The sequence below is a fragment of the Ochlerotatus camptorhynchus genome, unplaced genomic scaffold (genome assembly GCF_037179485.1).
Source record: "Ochlerotatus camptorhynchus isolate MF236.1 unplaced genomic scaffold, CSIRO-AGI_Acam_v1.1 ptg000171l, whole genome shotgun sequence".
Lineage (NCBI taxonomy): Eukaryota > Metazoa > Arthropoda > Insecta > Diptera > Culicidae > Ochlerotatus > Ochlerotatus camptorhynchus.
Genome location: NW_027040661.1, coordinates 1,014,603 through 1,034,388, shown reverse-complemented (window position 1 = coordinate 1,034,388; position 19,786 = coordinate 1,014,603). Strand labels below are relative to the sequence as shown.

General features: G+C 36.1%; 1 protein-coding gene across 3 annotated transcripts in view; it reads right to left on the bottom strand.

The window, feature by feature from the left end:
• The window catches only part of Osbp (oxysterol binding protein), an 85,622-nt gene that overhangs the window by 12,146 nt on the left and 53,690 nt on the right, over window positions 1–19,786 (bottom strand). For all 3 annotated transcript variants that reach the window (XM_065222509.1, XM_065222510.1, XM_065222511.1), the window contains one exon: window positions 7,064–7,254. In XM_065222509.1, the coding sequence (XP_065078581.1) occupies window positions 7,064–7,254 (191 nt within the window). The remainder of the gene's footprint in view (window positions 1–7,063; window positions 7,255–19,786) is intronic.

The following is a 19,786-nucleotide window of genomic DNA, read 5'->3' as shown; positions in this document are numbered from 1 at the left end:
TCAATTAATTTACCTGCAAACGATATTCTACTGCTAAATGGTATGCTTAGATATGCTTATCATGTCGTTTGCTATCAGGAACCGCAAAAAGTTGAAAAACTTACTTTTTTTAAGACAAAAACTCACCAGGGAAATGTATGTAATATCGGTCTATTGTCCCCAAATTGGGTCTATTTATGGATGCAACTTCGTCCTATCCTGTTTGATTCTCAAAAAAAACGCTCTTGGTAACGTTTTCTTATGTATTTTTTTTTATCACTATCACTGTTAACTTAATACTCTTCATTCCTCAAAACATTTCTTAGAGAAAATTTTACGAAAACTACATTAAATCACTCAAGTTAAAAATTAAAAATTAAAAATTTCGCTTATCGTCTTTCGACCGCAGAATATCTAAATCAAAACATTGTGATGTTCATTATACAGATTTGGCAGAAAAAATCTCCCTTCCTGTTCGTTCCTTATCATCCAAATGCAAACCACATTGTTGACGTTACTCTTATTGCTATATGCTGTCAAATGAATTTCATGGGCCAAAGTTAGGAACATAGAAAAGAAATGTGTCCCTAAAGTTGGGTCCATGATTTACTTGTGAAAACGTTGTTAAACAATTAAAATAAACATAAAATATTCAAACAGTAACTGTGAGTTTTACGTCTAGTGTGTATTATCAGGTAATTCCATTCAATAAATGCCATAATCAGGCCATTTGATGATCGTCAGTGCAACCTTCCCATCTTAACCTTAGAAGTCATGGCGGCTAAAAACTCCGAACAGAGTGATATTCTCAACCAGTTTTATTACTTACGAGAGCTGAAAATGTATTGAAATGTTGTGATATAAATTGATTTGTGTGTGGTACACATTTATCAATCATCAGTGATCAATATTTTCCTTATTTTTTGTGTAATATTCCTTAATTAATTATTTATTTGCGTGATAGGCCGAATGAAAGGACTAGACCCACATTACATACCGTAACCCTATTTATTTCAAAGAGAAAGTTGATGAAGGGAATCCAAGGGACTGTCAACTTGAGTATTTTCGATTCATCTACCCGACTTTAAAAGGTGTATTTTGAATTTTTTGTTATTTATGATTTTTTTAAGTTTTGTGCATTTTGGTATTAAAGTGTATTCAATTCACCCCTCACAGGATTTCCTTCCAAATTATATGATTGGGGCGGGGCGGAAAGTATCGTTTGTGCAGAATATGTAAAAAAGGAGGGACTTCGAGAGATTGAACTCGTGAGAGCTAATTTTCTCGCAAATGTGATTTTATTGGCTTTCTGCGGACTGAATATACACCCAAAGCGAATTATTCCCACTTCTCTCAAATTATATATGGATTTTTAATACTTCCTACCAGCGTGTTCTGGAAAATGGTCGGACGATGATTAATCTCACCAATACATTCGGGTCTAGAAATCCACACCTTCTATAGAGACCAGGTTGAGCCTTGATAGCTAGCTGCTTGCGGGAACTGATGACCTTGACAAATGTTCAAATAATACTCTTAACAAATTTATGGTGGTCCTGAAAAGGACCGTTTTGTAATGATGGCTGAGCAATGCTGAGCTGAGCACGGCGAGCTACTGATTCCGATCCCAGCCTAGCGGTGGGACTTGTTCCTCCTTCTCTATGGTTGCTCATATGAGCTCTGTGCTCACTGCTTGCAGGCAGCCTTTCGTTGTTGTTGTTGAAAGCACTCCTGCTGCTGCTGCTGCTACTACTGCTGCTGGACTGGACACCACCACTTACGGTGATTGAATACGCACCGTTCAGTGGGACCGCATCGAATTCGATTTTTAAGTCTGTGTTAGGGAATGCGCTGTTTTCAGACATTCGGTGATAATTTTGATCACCATTGCAACAGTTGGACATTTGGTATTTTTCAATAGTGACCTATTAAAAATTAACTAAGTGTTCATTTCAGCAGATTGGTAGATAAATTTCCAATCGTTTGGCTTGTTTAGAATTAAAATCTATCTGCTGTTGGTCGAAACCTGACCTCTTTTCGTAATGCTGTGCATTTTGGTTTTTTGAAATTGCGTGGATTCTATAGATCCTGTGGAGATCTATCTAGCCCTGATGTATGTGTTGGTAGAGGGAAAAATGTAAACTTTGCGGGAGACGATGTCTTAACACTCGAAAGCAATTTTGTGAAATATGAAGTAAAACAAATCCTAGCTAGTTCAACACGGATGAGGCTGTCGAGCTGTATGTCGTTTGGAGCGAGGGTGACACGCTTGGCATAGATAACCGACCCGCAGCGACTCACGAAGAGCTAGTGATTCCGATCCATAGCATAGCGATGCAGCTTCTTCCTCCTTTGATGGTTGCTTATGTGGGCTCTGCAGCTCGCTGCTTGCAGGCAGCTTTTCGTTGTTACTGGAGAACAATTTTCAACGCCACACGCCAAAAGCACTGCTACTGCTGCTACTAATTTCAACGATCGAACACCACCACACGGTGGTGTGGTCGTTGGGAGCGTGTGGTTCTGAGTATGGCGATGAGTGTGCAAAATATTACGCAATTCCATCCTCCCTATTCGCACGCGCCCGAGGATCGGAAGCGAATGCCACTTCGACTTGTTTCGTCTACTTACTACTCTCTGGCGACTGTGCTGGGGAAGCAGCATATGCATGTAGGTAATTGGTGGATTTGTTAGTTAATTCGATGCTTTTTGACAATGCTGGACATTTACCAGTTTTTCAATAGTTTCTTGTTGAAAATCAACATTCGGAAGAATTGTTATCGATGCGTAGCCATATTTCTGATCGATTGGTGATAAAACTATTGAAATTGGACCAGGGGCAGCTGAGTTGTTAACGTTCAAAATCTTTCTTAATTTGTTACATGTTCCATTTTCGGTTTTCACAAAGTGTACCCCCATATAGAAATCAAAGACGTAGTCCTACGTCAAAAATAAGGCAAAACAATACAAAGCTCTAATTTTTCAAATTATTAGTGAAAATCACAAATATACACAGCATTTGTTCAAGCGGTATAACAGATTGAGTAAAAACAGGTATGTAATAATAATCTATTATCAAACATTCCTTCTAATTCAAGCTACACACTAAGAATATTTCACATTTCTATTTATCACATCGATCCGATTCGGTAAACACCAAACTGTTTACCGAACGTTCAGCTGTTGAGATTTTGGTAAAATTTAACAGAAATCTTTGAAATATTCTTAGTGTGTATGTTGCACATATGTATGTTCCTAAGCGGACCTCCCGCGTCCTATTTCCAATATCTAGTGATTTGGTGAAGCCTTGTGTTGAAATGTAGAATACATACTTTAAAAGAAAGATATGTTCTAGTTAAATTTTGATAAATATTACAATTCCTCCTACAGATTCTTTTTTTGGCCCTTGGACATGTGTTAGCTTCGAAACTTCTCACCAATTAAGAAAATCTAACAGAATATCAAAATCAAATGAAAAGTAATGAAGGAAAATGAAATATGACTGATAACAGTTTTGTTTGAATGACATAACCATTAATTCGAATAGGGTAGGTGTTCCAGTAATAGTGGTGTACCTATAGTTGCGGCATGGAGGTTGTGCCGGAATAGTGAGGAGGACCCGGATAAGATTATTTTTCATCGGTAGCTCTCCTAAAATAAAGAATATTTGCATATTTCAAACTTAAAATATGACTATAAAATATGGAAAATATTTAATTTTTTAAGATTTTCACTTCTTTGCACCTATAGTTGCGGTAGTATTCCTATAATAGAGGAACCCCATAAGAAACCAACGCATTCCACTATTATAGGAACCAAAGTTAGCAACTACCACAACTACTGGAACAGTGTTCCTATTAATGGAGGACGATCTTTCTAAAATTTTATGCAATTTTATTACAATGTAATATTTTTCTATCAAAATATAGAGGTTGAAAGCTATAGATTGACGTATAACAATTGTGTGTACATCGTATATTTATTTTTTAATTGATAAATTGGCTTAGTACCTCCACTACTGGCTTACCCACCCTATTACTAATTACTTGGTGAGACTGAGAAGTTTCTAATAAGCCCTCCCGGTTCCTCTGTTTACAGAACAAATCTGATATTTACACATCAGAATTGCTCAGTCTGCGTGAAGCAGCCGATTTAATCACGGAAGTCCTAGTAACAACCAAGAATTAATCGTTTGAGGCTTACTGAAGTGTCGTATAGGTGATATTTTCCACTAAGGAAGATTATAATATTTGAAAATATTATAACACCTGTAATCCTTCACTTTAGTAACGTCAACCCCCATGTCCAGCGGGAGGGGCATTTTTTAGATTTGTGACTTATAAAAAATTTCGTGATCCTATATTTTGAAGAAAAAATAAACGGAGTTGCACATTTTTTCAACAATTTGGGACAGAGAAAAATACCTAAAATGAGGGTATTTGGAAAATTATCATGATCCTAGATTTGAACAAAACCATAAATCTTTATACAATCAGGTCTTTTTTTACACGGGGGATATGTATCATGAAAAAAAAAACCTACCAAGATTATGATTTTTCACATGCTAAACCATTTTTTAAAAAATTGATTTTTATGCCATTTGTATTTAGGGGCTGTTCATAAACTGTTTAGGGGCTGTTTATGAGGGGTGGGGGTTGACAATTATCCACGGCCCATACAAATTTTAAAATTGTCTACGCAGGGGGAGGGGGGGGGGGCTATAGCATTTTTAGCACCGGTTGAAGAAGTAGCAGTAGCATATCTATGGGAGCTCTTCGAAATCATCGTGATGTCATGGATTCATTTGCAACATATCCGGTGAGATCTTTCCTTTTTTCTCTTAACTTTCATTCCATTATTATGTGAAACAGTATATGCTCGGTACGGGAGGGCTCACCACACCAGGGCACCCGATTGAAGCGAAGTGGATGGGGAGAGTGGAAATACCAAATCGCTGTCTTTAACATTTCGTTAAAAGAGGGCGGGCTCTTCTCCCCACTCATTGGGGCATCCTCCTGTTGGATGGCCTGTGTTTTGCCTGCTTGTATGACCCTGTTGCCCACGGGTTCATCCAAACTATTTTTGGCCCTTCATACAATGGCAGGTTGAGTACAACTAGAGGTAATTGAGCTTGATCAAGTCGAACAACGAGGATATTCCACAGTCTACCGACAGTTGTCTTGCTACAGTGAGTGGTAGTTCCATATCATCATCATCTTTCTTTTGTATTTTTAGCATGCTATGGTCCATACAGACATATTTTTAAAATTTCTGTATTAACAGTAAATGTTTTTTTAAGTATGCCATTCGATTATCTATCTATCTGAATCAAGTCGATAGGTTGTACCGTATGTATAGATTTTATCTAGTTCGTTTATTTGTAAGGCTCAATCGCGTTAGCTTTACGGAGCCGATAATTCATTTTTCTTTGAATGTAACAAAATTCTTTTAATTCTAGTAGGAGTTGGGCTGAATACTCGCGGCTTACCCGAGGTTAGAGGGGTACATTGTCGAAGGATAGGAAAAGAGGAGGAGCTTGGGGGTAGGATTTCGTTGTCTCATCAGAGCGATGTTGCCAGTATGAACGGTAGTGTGGTTCTAGATTCGTCTGGAGTTCGACCGGCTATGGTAACCAGTGGGCGACGTTGAGACTCATCGAGACGGGTGACAAGATAAACAAAAACTAATAAAGAGATACAAAAGACATGGTTGTATCGTTATCGATAAATCGTTACAAACGTACCGTATAACTTGTGACTCAAGGGCACCAACTGTGTAAAAAACCGCGTAAAAAAGACTTGAGTGTAATAAGCCTTGGAAATTTTTCAAGGTTCTGAGAGAAAAACTTTCAAGTTTCAAACAATTTAAACAATTCTGAAGCGAATACCTATGGATTTTGAGGAAAATTTAAAAAGAATTTAAGTGTGTACAAACAAATCCCGAAAAAAGTCCTAAGGAATACCGAGACGAAATCAAAGGGATTTCTAGAGAGACGGAAAAATTTCTGAATTGAATAGCTATGTTATTAAAAGTATAATTCCAAGGGAATTGTGAGGAGAACTTCAAGGAAAATTCAAAGGGAATTTTGATTAGAATTCTATTGGGATTTTGAGGAGTACAGCAGGTTATTTTTAATGAGAAGCCTAAGATATTTTAAATGAGCAGTCAAAGAAATTAAAATTATAATTTAATGGAATAGATTTAAGGGAATTCCGTGAAAAATACCGAAGAAATCGTATTCTGACATTAAAAAAAAAAACATTACTCAATTAATAAAAAAAATCTAATGAAATTTCCAAGAAAATTCCAAAGGATTCCTGGGGAGAATTTCAAATGATTTTTAACAGACTTCCGAAGCATTTGTGATGAGAGTTTTGACTAGACTTCAAAGAAAATTGTGAGAAGAACTTCAAAGGATTCGAATACTCAGGATAGCTTAAAGGAATTCTATGGATGATTAAGTGGAGAGTTTCAAGGGCCAAAGTGAATTCCAAGGTATTACGAAAAGAGTTTTCCGTAAGTTTAAATAAGAATATCATGAAAATTCGAAGTAGATTTCCAAGCTAATTAGGGATTAATATCATGGGAAGTTTAATAATAATTGCTTGATAATTTTGAGTTGAAACCGAAAAAATCAAATCCCGGAAATGTTTTAGTTGAGTTTTGATTTTCACACGTATTTTATTTTCAAAGTCCGGCTTCTTGAATATATTACTTTGAGGCTCATGCACATTACATCCGGAATGGAGTAGGTATAAAAAATCAATTTGCAATATTGTTGAGTAATTACAATAAGACGAAAAGCTCATGGTGCAAGTCTTTCTTTTGCCTCTGGTTCACTAAGTGATTCTGAAAATTTGACCGTATATTAAGGTTTGCTGATTTTTCGTTGATCTCCCGTCAAATTCCCGGGTTTTTCGTTCGATTTTCCCGGTTATTTTTCAACCTGTCAATTCCCGGTTTTCCTGTCCATCTTTCAAAAGTTGAAAAAAATAAACCAGCGTGCTGCTTGTATGCACACCACATATACAATTTAGATATGATTTACTGCTACGACTCTAGTCAAGCAAAATATAACGAAACTTACTTGCTGTGTTTCACTATTGCCTTCTTCGCCCTCTGAGGAGCTACCCGTAGCGTCGTTGGAGTTACGTCGGTGATTAGCAACCGGAATTTTCAATATGAACGAACTATCCTCCTGTGAAGCGACGGAACCACCTTCCTCTTGTGCATCGTAGAACTCATTGTCTTCGTCATCGGAAGCGGAAGTTGCTGCATCTGTAGAGGAAGCAAAAAAGGAACCAGAGTTAGCACGATTTATTACGTTCTATTAGCTCACATAAAAAAAACTGTTGATTATTACATCGAAACTGCTGCACACAGGTCATTCCATCGGTTGTGTAATATAACATTGTAACTGACCCCACAAATCTCGCGTAACATTTCTGGTTGATCGATTCTCTTCATCGACTTTCTCTTTGATTTACCACGGCAACATAAACGAATTTCTCGATATGTTTGTAGCACAGTTCGAATGAAGATGATTGTGCCTAAAACAACACACTCGATGAAGAGGATCGATCAAAAATCATAAGCCTTTTTTTCGTGTTACGCGAGAATTATGGATCAGCTAAAAACAATTATGAATCTGTCAGCCTAGCGTTTTAATCAAATGAAAGTGATCCATAATTGTGGGGTCAGGGTAAGATGTACTTAGATATTGTGTACACATTTACATCCATGGATGTAGTATTGTATCTGCTTTTTACTAAATTACATCTAAATTTCACACATCAACTTAAATTCCGTGGATCGATATTACATTGTTTTACTGTGTAATTATTAGAGGAATGAAGCTATGAAATAATTTACAACCGGGACAAAATTGAAGATAGCAAAGTTCATTGATTGAAATGGACTGGTCAATGAATCACAAAAGAAAATAAACAATAAGAAACTGCCGCTCGATTTGGATTCTTTTGTTATAGGAAATCGTGACGGTGAACCGATTGATGTGAGTTATCTTATCGTATATTGTTAATAAAGCAGAAGGTTTGATCGGGGTTGAATGAATAACACCATCAACTATGAATACTTGATAATGCAGGTGTTTAGAACAATGCAAGTCTATGATGAAAACTATAGCTTAGCACCTTACTACCTCCATAAGAGGTGAACAGCAAAAAAATAATTTTGATATCACATCAAAGTGAATGCACTTCAATCGTGTCAAAAATATGGTGTAATATTACATGCCAAAAAGGATAAAATTATCATAAATACAGTGCATGAATTGCGCTGCTTTTACTGCATTTGTTTATTTTTGTGGCCATAAAAATAACATGAGATTTTCGACATGATTGAAGTGCATCTTGGATGTAATATTAAAATTTATTTATGCGGTGTGTGGAGCAGATATGGCGTATCGACACTGAGCATTCATAAGGACCAATGGCGCAAACGTAGACAATCACTTCTTTCGCAGGGTGCCTAGTGAACTGGGAAATCGGGAAAATCAGGAAAAAGCCGTGAATTTCGATGACAAATCGGGAACAAAAATTACTACCCGAAAATAGAATAAGATTTTGAACTTTTAAAAGATATGCATGCCAAATGTGTGGCTAAATTAGATATGAATGAGGATATGTCGTTCACTCTGGATTGGCTCTAAGAGAGTTTAGGTTTTAACTCCAAGTCAGTTGTGTGAGTTCAGAGTAGAATTTTTAAGTAGCTTCAAGACGATTTAGAAGAGGATTCCAGGACCAAGCGAATTAGATTTTTAGGATTCAATTGCAAAATAATTCTGAGAATAATTTTAAGCGAAATCCGAGGATAATTCCAACGGCATCACGAATTTCTATGGAATTTTAAAGAAATTTCCAAGCCAAATGTCAGAAGAATTTAGCCCAAGATAATTCTGAACAAAATTTAACAAAATTCTGAGATTTGAGAATTTTAAATAAAACCATGGAATGAAGCTACAGTAACGTTCTAGAAAAAAGCTTTAACATTTAAAGAAAATATGAAATTGATTTTTTTATGAGTATATTGGATTGATCTGCAGAGAATTTATGTATTGTTATAAAAAAAAATTCAAGTTACACCCAGAGAGAATCTCAAACAAAAATTTATAAAGGGAAATTATTTTTAGGAACTGCTTGAGAATACTCAAATTAAATCCTGTAAACAGTTTTGAGTGAATTTATAGGGCAGTTATAACACAGACAAATTTTGAAGAATTCGAACGCAGAACCAAATTTGACCAAAAATGCTACTATCTTAGTAATGACCCATTTAACCTAGTGATCCCTTCTGCTTCCGGTTTTATGCACCGGGGAAAATTTCCAAAATTCCAAAAAAATCTGGGTGAAACCGGGAAATTGCTAATCGGGATTCACTGGTTACCACGTTCTTTCGTAAATTTATCGTAATTCAAAGTCTATCCATATAAGCTCTATCGGATAGCGGGAATCTCCATCTACATCATCATCGTGGTGGTTTACTTCGGTGAGTTTTCATTCTCGAGAAATTCGCGGAACAAATCCTTGTTTACTTTTGCTACATTCGCCCTTATTCTCAATGTCGGTATGTTTGTCTGATATTGAACTTAAGGGCAATGGATCCGGTTGTGTTGGGTTTGCGTTAATTTGACAGTTATGGGTTATCCGTCAAATTTACGTCAACGAAACGCAAACGGATCCATTGTGCGCGGCCCTTTATAGACACTCATAGTAATAAACCAGCCAATGTGAGCTGAACGTATCCAAATGAACTGTAAAATCGTAAGGAGGGTTTATAGACTTCTCTGCTGTTTATCTGAATGTTTAACCCGTTTTTTTTAAACTTTTGGAGTAGGTTTCACTTTATATTAAAGTTTCAAGATATGATCAAAAAAAAAATTGAGACTCGGTGGCCGGATTTATTCCAGTAGGTTTTTGGGTCCCAAGGGGTAAACATCATGTTACCTTGCTATTATCGCTGTTTTACCAGCTGGTAACATAATGATTCCAAACAAAAACTGCTTTTCCCAATTAATCATAATCATGCTCTGAGGTATTTCTAACCAGAAGGAAGAACATACCCGGTGCCGTTGAAAAAGCGTAAATTCAGGAATGTACGGATGATTTGATGATTCTTTTCAAAGCACAGGATTATGCTCAAAATATGTTCAAACATATTCAAAGTATCTGTGTGGATCATACATGACGAATTAACATGGATATCAGATGTTCTAAGTTCTCAAAATTATCCTGGATTTCAGATGGGGAAATTTCTGTAGTATCGAAATACGTCCGAACAGATTCAAAGGGTCTACGTGAATCATGCACGACCTTTTGCCATGTATACCAGATGTTTTTCGTTCTCACTCGTCCTGAAATTCAGATGATGTGTTCTACTAAATCATCCAAGATTGGGAAAATGTCTGTAGTATCGAAATATGTCCAAACACATTCAATGTGCCTATGTAAATGTTGCACAACCTATTGACATGTATATCAGATGTTCTAGGTTCTACAAATTTACCTGGAATTAAGATAACGTATTCTATCAGATCATCAAAAACTGGGACATATCGATACTACAGACTTTATCCAAGTCTTAGTTGATCTAATTTAAGGTGTCGACTACCTGGGAAAACCTGGAAAATCAGGGAATATCCGGAAATGAATTTTTAAACCTTGAAAATACAACCAACTTAATTACTGGGTAGTGTAGTTTGAGCATGGTTGTTCATTTCAAATTTTAAGTAGAGTTGTGAACTTATGGTTGCTCAATGCTCAAAATTACTCAAATAAAATGGTATTTAATATAAACTCAGCTCCTACTGGATGTTGGCAGATTCCTGAGTTGAACTGATATTCTGAGAGTTCCTATTCCAAATCCATTTCCGTATATAGAAGCTGTTATTGGTTGCATAATTTAACCGCAAGATTTTTCTTGTTCAGAACTCTCTTGAGAATAATCTCTGAAAATTTCATGTTAGATAGTGTGATTTTTTTCATTAAGGGATTCCAGTATATTTTGAACCGATTAAAAGAAAGTTCTGACTAGAAATGAAAAAAAAAAATACAGCGGATTCGCATCATTACTATTTTAGAAATAGTTGTCAAATAAGAAGCATTGCAACCCAAGCAAAAACAATATCTTAAATTATGAATATTACAAGCATAACGTGGTCGCAAAAATTAAAATAGATGTTTTGCTTCTAACTCTAACCGATTATAAAATACATGCTTTTCCTACGAGTTAATGTAAAACAAGGTTTAACATTTTAATGAATTATGGAAAATATATTTAATTGACGGCCTTTGTGGTTCTCTTTCATTGTTTTTAAAACGGTTTTTATACACACTTTTATTGTCAACATGCCTTAGCTGTCTGCAACATGACTTAAAAAAAATATTTTCAATCAGCAGATGCGTCAAGTTGTTTCTTAGTAGATACAAATAGGATTTTAACGGGATTCAGCTACTACATAAAAAAACATACCTTAATATAATAAATATATATATATATTTTATGCACCACCAGTTTGCTTCTGCACATATTCCCAGTGCAAGAGACAGTCAATACTTTCCGAGTTACAGACGTATCTTCACTGCAAAACAAAAACCGGTGTATCTGATCTGACGCATGTTAAAACCGATCTGTCAAATCGACGAATCATGCAGGGTGTATGTAACAATCAAGATGTGATGTGAAGAATCAATGTTTTATCAAAAGTCTTGTCCGTGTTTGCGAAAACTCAACATTTTTCATAATTCTCTTAAACGTCATCCCTTCATCCAACCAATAGCAGAAACAGATTAAAAAAAGCATTAACTTTTAATTAGAATTTAATAATCTCCTATGGAAATTGCTATCCAATGTTTCTAATCTATACTATCAAATGTTACATACGTCCTTTTAAAAACTTACGACTGATTTGATCAACCAGCAGCTAAAATTTCAGAAATTTAGATGCACTCACTAAAAAGTTAAAGCTTTTTGAACATAGACGAGTGCCCGGATGGATTTGAGTTCACTCACTCGACAAAAAGTGACACAACAGCGGGGCCCTGTTTAATAAAAATGAACACATATGTGTTCATTTTTAGTAAACAGGGCCCCGTTGTTGTGTCACTTGTTGTCGAGTGAGTGAACTCAAATCCATCCGTGCACTCGTCTATATAGACACCGACCACCAAAAACAAATAAAAACGGTGTTAATATTTTTTTTACTGCTGAATTTCCGTTTCGGACCATCATTATGGTATGTAGGTATCAAAAAGAAAAAAAGAAAAGGCAATAGTGCGAACATGACTGGTGTAGTATTCGTATTACTATAGGTAAACGTACGGTACACCATTACCTGTTTCTACAGATCCGTAAAACGTTCAAGGTTGTGACATTGGCATTGACTGAAACGTTGCGTTCAGAAATATGAACAATTGCACTGACTCGGTTCGAAAATCATTCTCAGAATAATACACGGTGCACATTGCATCTAGTAAATTCCCACGGCGCACACTTGTTTAGTAGCATTTGGTAGAAAGCAAAATACATAGAAAAGAGGCAATGACAATGCATCACAAGCTGAATTCAGAATGAAATCGTTGTTTAGCGGCGCCGGTAGTGTAGTGGTAAGCGTGATTATCTCTCATCCCAGCAGGCCTGGGTTCAATTCCAGTCGGCTCTGCCGGGATGTTCTGAGGCATAACAACTCTGATCACGCCTTCCTTCGGAATGGAAGTAAAGCTGTTCAGAGACGTTGAATAGAGACACGCATAGACTGAAGCAAGAAGAACCAAACGAACCGTCAAACACTGAACCAAACGAGCAAAGTTAATAAACATTACTGTTCGCTCAATTCACCAGAAAATAGTATTGTTCTCAATGATGAAAAAAGTTTTTAATTATTATCGAGGCTTTTTTTTTAATGAAATCCATAGTGTGTTTCAATAGCTACTCAGTTGAATTCTTAAGAATAGGGTATAGAACTACTTCGGCCTAAGCGCCCATATATCAAGCAGAAAACATCAAATAAGTCCATGATTTCGGCTTTAACAGGTAAATAATGCGTTTTGTACGATACTTTAGTTCAAATGCTACTGAACGAAGTCAATAAAAACGCGTTATATGAATGATTGCATCCAATGTTATCAAAAACAAATGAAGCACTCCGACCGAATCAATTTTTATCTGCATCCGATAGGCCGAAGTGAATTCATCGGCGTTTCAATGCGTTAGAAGTTTAGAATCCGTATGCTAAGTTTGGCGTCAAGAAGCAGTGTTAGACTTTTAAAAATATCTCAACAATTTGTTTCTCTTTATCAAATCTTATGGTACGTACGGAAAGGTAAATACATTTGGAAGGCATCAGTAATAATAACATTTCGTTTGGTGCTAAACTGCGCTAGATTAGAAAAGACTAATTGTGCTTAATAGGCCGAAAATGGGGTAGTTATCCCTACATATGGACAAAGGTAATGAGTACACGCAGAAGCTTAAATAATACTGACTATTTAATAATATACCCGTTCACACTACAGTCTATGTTACGTGATATAGAGTATCTTGATATCAAACGTCATGTATAGTATTTCCAGGGAAAACTTGATGGATGGATTCTGATATCAAGATAGGCTATATCATGTAATATAGGCTGTAGTGTGAACGTGATAATAGGTTGACAAACATGAGACAGACCAAAAAGTTGTGGATCACCTGTGTTACTATGGGATGTAGAGGTTTAACAATTAGCATTACAGATATTTAACTGAAAAAATGTCAAGTGCTAGACCATATATGACTTGGTATTAACAATCGTCTACACGCATAAACCTACCGGCTAATGTATACTATTAACTTTTGTGACAGGAATATTTAATAGTTTAATAGTCTAGTTCGAAGTTCTACATGTATTATTTGCCTTTCAAAAAGTGAATCCATTTCAGTATCCTCACTTTGTTATAAAGCCTAGTATACAGTTGGAAGCGAAGTGAAATTTGAAGCAGGTGAAAAACCATGAATATGAATTTGGTTGTGGAACATTTCCTCATTTCCTCTTTTCGCAGAGTTCACAATTCAGGTGAAGGGAAATCAGTCAGTTTTCACCTCTAGTGAAGTGAAAAAATTGACAGACACGTCAAGTTTTCGCTTAGCTACTGTGCCTTTCACGAGCATGTGCATGGGTGAAAAAAAGGGGCGGAAGATCCAAAATGTGAACAAATCACAAGTACCCGAGCAGGAGAAAATAACTAATTAATATTATTATTATTATTTAGCTTTATTTAGGAGGCTTTCAGCCTTAGGCTGGTTCGCCTCCAAAAAACTAATTAATACCTTAGAAGGGACGTAAAGCTGTTGGTCCCGACCCATGTGGTTGTTGATGGGTGTGGAAGCTGCCTGGCTATTCGATTGCCGTCAATGGAAGACAATCGATGTCCGTCGGTGATTGGCCAGACCGACATTAAATAAAGGAATTAAGAAGAAGATTATAGAGATCGAGTCTTGTAAATAATATCGATGTCTTATTTATCGGAAAACAATATTCGTTAATCACTATTGTAGAAATGCTTCATATTGGCTAGTTCGTTGCATTATTAGTGTTTAGAGGCTTTGAAATGTGTCTGAATTCGCAACTCACCCATATTGTTTTACTGGATAATTGTTGTTCCGGTGATTCATCATATTACAAACCACACACTATTCGTTCATCCCGGGTAACACCAAGATGAACATTCATGTTTGTTGAAAAATCGTTGTCTTCATGATTCTGAAAAAAAAATCATGGCACGCTGATCTTCAAATTGTATCCCTTTTAGTAAAGTATAACCCTAATAAAATGTTTATGGTTATTTTGTTTAACGACGTGTTGGGGACCATCCAAACCATTTTTGGAAAAGTTCTATAATTTGGGTTATCACTCGTTTTTTATCAGGGAATTCCTGCTTCTAAAATTTTATTTTTTGGTTACAATGGTACCTTGAATGCATTTCCACCAATTTCATCAAGCATATATAGAGTTACATGTCCATTCAAATTCATTTTTCAATTCCCGTTTTTTCCCGATTACGAAACTCAACCCAACTTCATATGTCATTAAACCGATTCCCACGGGGTCATAAAGGGTGTATTCGACACATAAACAGCTGTAATATTATAACAATTATACGAAATTACTTGAAATTTTCAGTGTATAATAACGCACACATGTAATCATTGCTGAGCAGATGCTTTAAGCATCACAAAATCATTTGTTTGTAAATAAACTTATACCCGATGCTTACAGCTTGGTGTGCGAGTGTTGCACTACACCGGTGTAGTGCAGCTAAAAACGAAAACCTCCTTAGAACGTCTAGTGTAGACCATATAATTTTTTTATTGAAACAGCGAAATCGTAACTCTACTGGATCACTCTTAGTCTAGCGCATTAGCATAACGGCGCTCTGATATGTAGAGTAAGCTCGTGGACCTATCCGAATGTTCCTATTCGGTGAATCTCACCATCTAGGGGAAATGGCTCTAATGTTGACCTATGGATCTAAGATTGGGCCTATCGCTAAAAATCCTATTTATCAATTTTATCTAGATGAACGCGTCATTGGAAGGGTAATGGATATTTTTGGTCGCTATTGAAAATTTAGTCAATTGCTGCATTTATGTATGGGCCCAAATTAGGAATATTTGGGCCGACACTACATCCATTTCCCCTACTTGACAAATCAGTGCCAACATTTCAAAGGGGCGTAATTGCATTTGTAAACAATGGCTTTAGCCGTCGATTTCTCGTGAATAAAAGCTCACTCATTAAAAATAATGACACCAGCAGGTAGAGAAATGTTTCCTCTACCAGTTAGCATTGTCATTTTAGAGAGGTAAGATTTCAATCGCGAGAAATTGACGGCTAAAGTCATCGTTTACAAAAGCAATTACGCCGCTTTGAAATGTTGGCACTGAAATGTCCTAATTTTCATGATTTTCTTGAGGGACAAAAAGCCGTACATCTTAGCGTGATCCGTACATCTAAACATCCCGTGTACGGATTTGGGTCACGCACGGTATACGACACTCGTTTTATGTGCATAGTTTTTAACAGAAATTGCAATTATGTTTTCGTAGCGTGAATTACTCGGAATTTGAATTCAAACGGTATATGTTTATTATTTTTATTTGTAATATTTATTAACGACACTTCATCACGTGCAGACTACCAGTAGTTATGATATAGTTATAGTATGTATTGTTTTCAACTTCTGCTAATTGTTTGTTTATCAAGCAAGGTAACCAACTGTCGCTTGACGTAAGATTTATCGATAATCGTGCATACACTCTTTTTCTTTGGTTTCTTCGAACAGTATGCCATTGCAGATTGGATAATCTTTGATATCGATACTCCGCGAATTTGATTATGGTGGATGGTGGTTCACTGCAAAAATCACATCGTCGTACGGCCACATGCTCTTCTTTGTTCACGCGGATGATAAATCCTGTGCAAAATCTCGCACTCGCGTTGTACAATCGCATGAGGTGGATTAGAAACATTTTTTTTCAGCATACTACACCACCTTGCACCAGCTATATTAGTGACAAATGGTCGATTATCGTGTTACCGTGATGCTTCTACAGTTAGTCATTTCCAGGCAGGAAAGTATACATATAGGTGCTCAGCCAACAAACGGAGACAAAGGAGAGACGATTAAATCCACTGCCACTGCTGCAGTCCATAAATTTGTTTGAACGAATTTGTTCGTGACTACGACTTTGACGTAACGTCGCTTCTGTTTCGGATATTCATTCACATTACAGAAACATTTCACCTTTTAAGGTATTACGCAAATAGATGGGTGATGCATTTATACATTTATACTCTATACAAATGCAGATGGATTTTCCTTAAACACATTCATTGCATTTATGGTTTTGCTCATAATCACAATCTACACACTTTGTTCAAATGACAATTTAACGGAATTTACCTAGTGGAATATTTGTACACCCAGCATCATTATATGGTTGCCACTGTCGGTTTTTGCCTATACGGTGTACATAGAATATTCTACAGTCCAATCACGCTACCGCGGTACACTAGCTGCTGTTGCACTCAAATACATGAATTCTAACGAATTTCCTCATATAAATAATAAATAACACAACTAAACTACTAGGGAGAGTTTACAATTGTATAACTTTCAACTAATCACAGATATTAACTTAATTTGGCAATCGGAAGGAATCACTTTCGAAAACTAACTAATACTGTACAATATTCGACGCATTTTCTGCTACACACCAATTTGAGGACACATCATTCCTTTTAGTCGATATAATTTTGGTTTCCAAATTTGAACAGCTGGTTCACGCGTGACGTCACAACACGGTGGGTTCGATAAATGAATACGAAAGTAAAATCTACAAGTAGGTAACATAAATAAACCAACGAAAAGGGAAAACTTAAGGTAATAAACTGTTTCAACAGTGCTATCGCCGTGAAGCGACACCCGACTATGAACTACTATCGATGCTGAAAAACTTCTGACAGCGACTGGTTGACCTGCGAATTACTGTTACTGACATTGATGATGACTACCCCACACTGATGCTACTGGGGGCCTATGTGAGTGAGCATATTACGGCCTCTGTGTGGCGACATGAGATGGTTTCAGTAGAGGAAGGAAAAAAAAACACTATACATCGTACGATTGCGTTCGGCTGTTTTCTTGGCCTGGTAACACGAACACATCGTAAAGAGGCAAAGGCAAAATTATATGGTGAATTGAGTTGGTTGTATGTTATTTCTGCACGCCAGTTTGTTTGTGTAGACAAAACAAGTATAGTTCATTAGTGGTATGCGAATTTTATAAATAAAGACAGTCTTATAGGAATGGGGAATGAAGGCAAATTAGGGAAAAAGAATTCAAGCGTTCCAAGAGCATCATCGATAGTACAATTTTACATAATTTTAAATGTTTGTAACAAAATTGGCAAAAAGATAAAATAATGATGTCTTTATGTCAATTATATGAAAATTTTGCAAAATCTATCGTTGTTGATGGAAAATCGTGACTATTTTACTAAAAGCGTGCCTTCCCTAATAAAAGTGATATTGTTATTTTCAGTGGCGTCCCGTAACCTCACTTTTCACCTGTGCATCACGTTTCAAAACCAGATTTAATGCCATATTCATACTCGAACCGGTACACTACTTGATCTTCTAGTTAACTCGATATCTATCAATTGCAAGCAATATTTTGATAATTGTTTATGTTTCGAGAGTTGGTGCACAGGTAGATTGAGGTTAACAAAACCCCATTGGTTATTTTGCTTAACGACATGTTCGGCGTATTATCCATACCATTTGTGGTAAAGTTTTGCTATTTGGGTTATCGTTCATTTTTGGTATTTGTTTATTAGGGTTATTATGTTTTTTTCATTGAATCAGCGAGTACGAACATGATTATCTGCTAGATCAGTCTACGGATAATATACAAGTTAAGAACGCGTGTTCCAGAACACTTCGAATTTCATACACAAGGATCAATCAAATCAAAACCTTTCATCAACATCAACTAGCAGCAGCATTAGGTCTCCTTCGAGAAGCAGTCACAATCATTATGTTCATAGTTAGCAATTTCATCGAAATACACTGAGCAGCATAGCAACAAACCAAACGAACTGCAACGCGCTTCTTCAGCAACATGCGATAGGATGGCGATTCTATCTCACCACATAGCTAAGGCACGTTTCTCCAGTGAGGTTAATTAGTTAAAATTTTTTTTAAACGTATCACAAAACCATGAGGTTTTAACTTACAGATAAGCACATAAACAAAGCTTTATCTGACAATATTTAATACATAACAAACTGTCCAAAATTGGGCACTGTTTAACTTATGGATACCATGCAATCATACAAAAATGGATTCTGTTAATTAACGTTCAAAATATCTCTCAATCGGCTGCATTCAGAAAGTTGATCACTACATTTCCGAAAATTAATATATGAACACTTAAAAAAGCATGGCTTCCCGCAATTTTAAGAATCTTAAAACATAGAAATCATTTCCTTGGACGAGAAATTGAAAGTCTTTCCTGGCCCTTCCAGGAAGTATGCACCATGGATGAAATACGATTTGTATTGTATCATAGTAGTTTGGAAGCTACTGAAAACAAAACCTATTGCTTTAAAATATTCAATTATCTTCTAGGAAGCAGTGCTGTCAGACTTCACACAATGTGAAGTTATGCAATTTTTACGATAATGCAATTTAATTTCATCGCACATTCTGTAAGGATGCCATACCAAACTATTCGTCATTTAATAAGTCCTATTTACATTGATCGATTCTCTTCATCGACTTTCTCGGCCATGGAAACACAATTTCGTACTATTTTCGCCACATAGTTAAGAAGGTACTACCTTTTTGCTGCTCAGTTCGTAAAGAAATAGAAAAACGATCAATCTAGGTAGGACCTGTTGAAAAGTGACGCGAGAAATGCACAAAATTGTATAAAAATCGAAGGTGAGTGTGAAGTGATCGATTCGTCATTTGGTGTGGAAATCTCATGTCAAAACATATGATGGCATCAAAATAACCAATGTATTGAAATCTTAAAATTGCAATTATTATCTTGTGTATCAACATTTCATTTAAAATATAATCATCCCTCGATATAACGTCACTTAAAAGTCTTAACATAATGTCTTTAGAACTAATTTCTAAGCGAATAATATTTACTAATTTATTTGTTTTCAGAACTTTTGCCAGCAGTGATACTACTCAGATAGCTTAAACATTTTTTTTTCAAATCACCGAGGAACACACTTT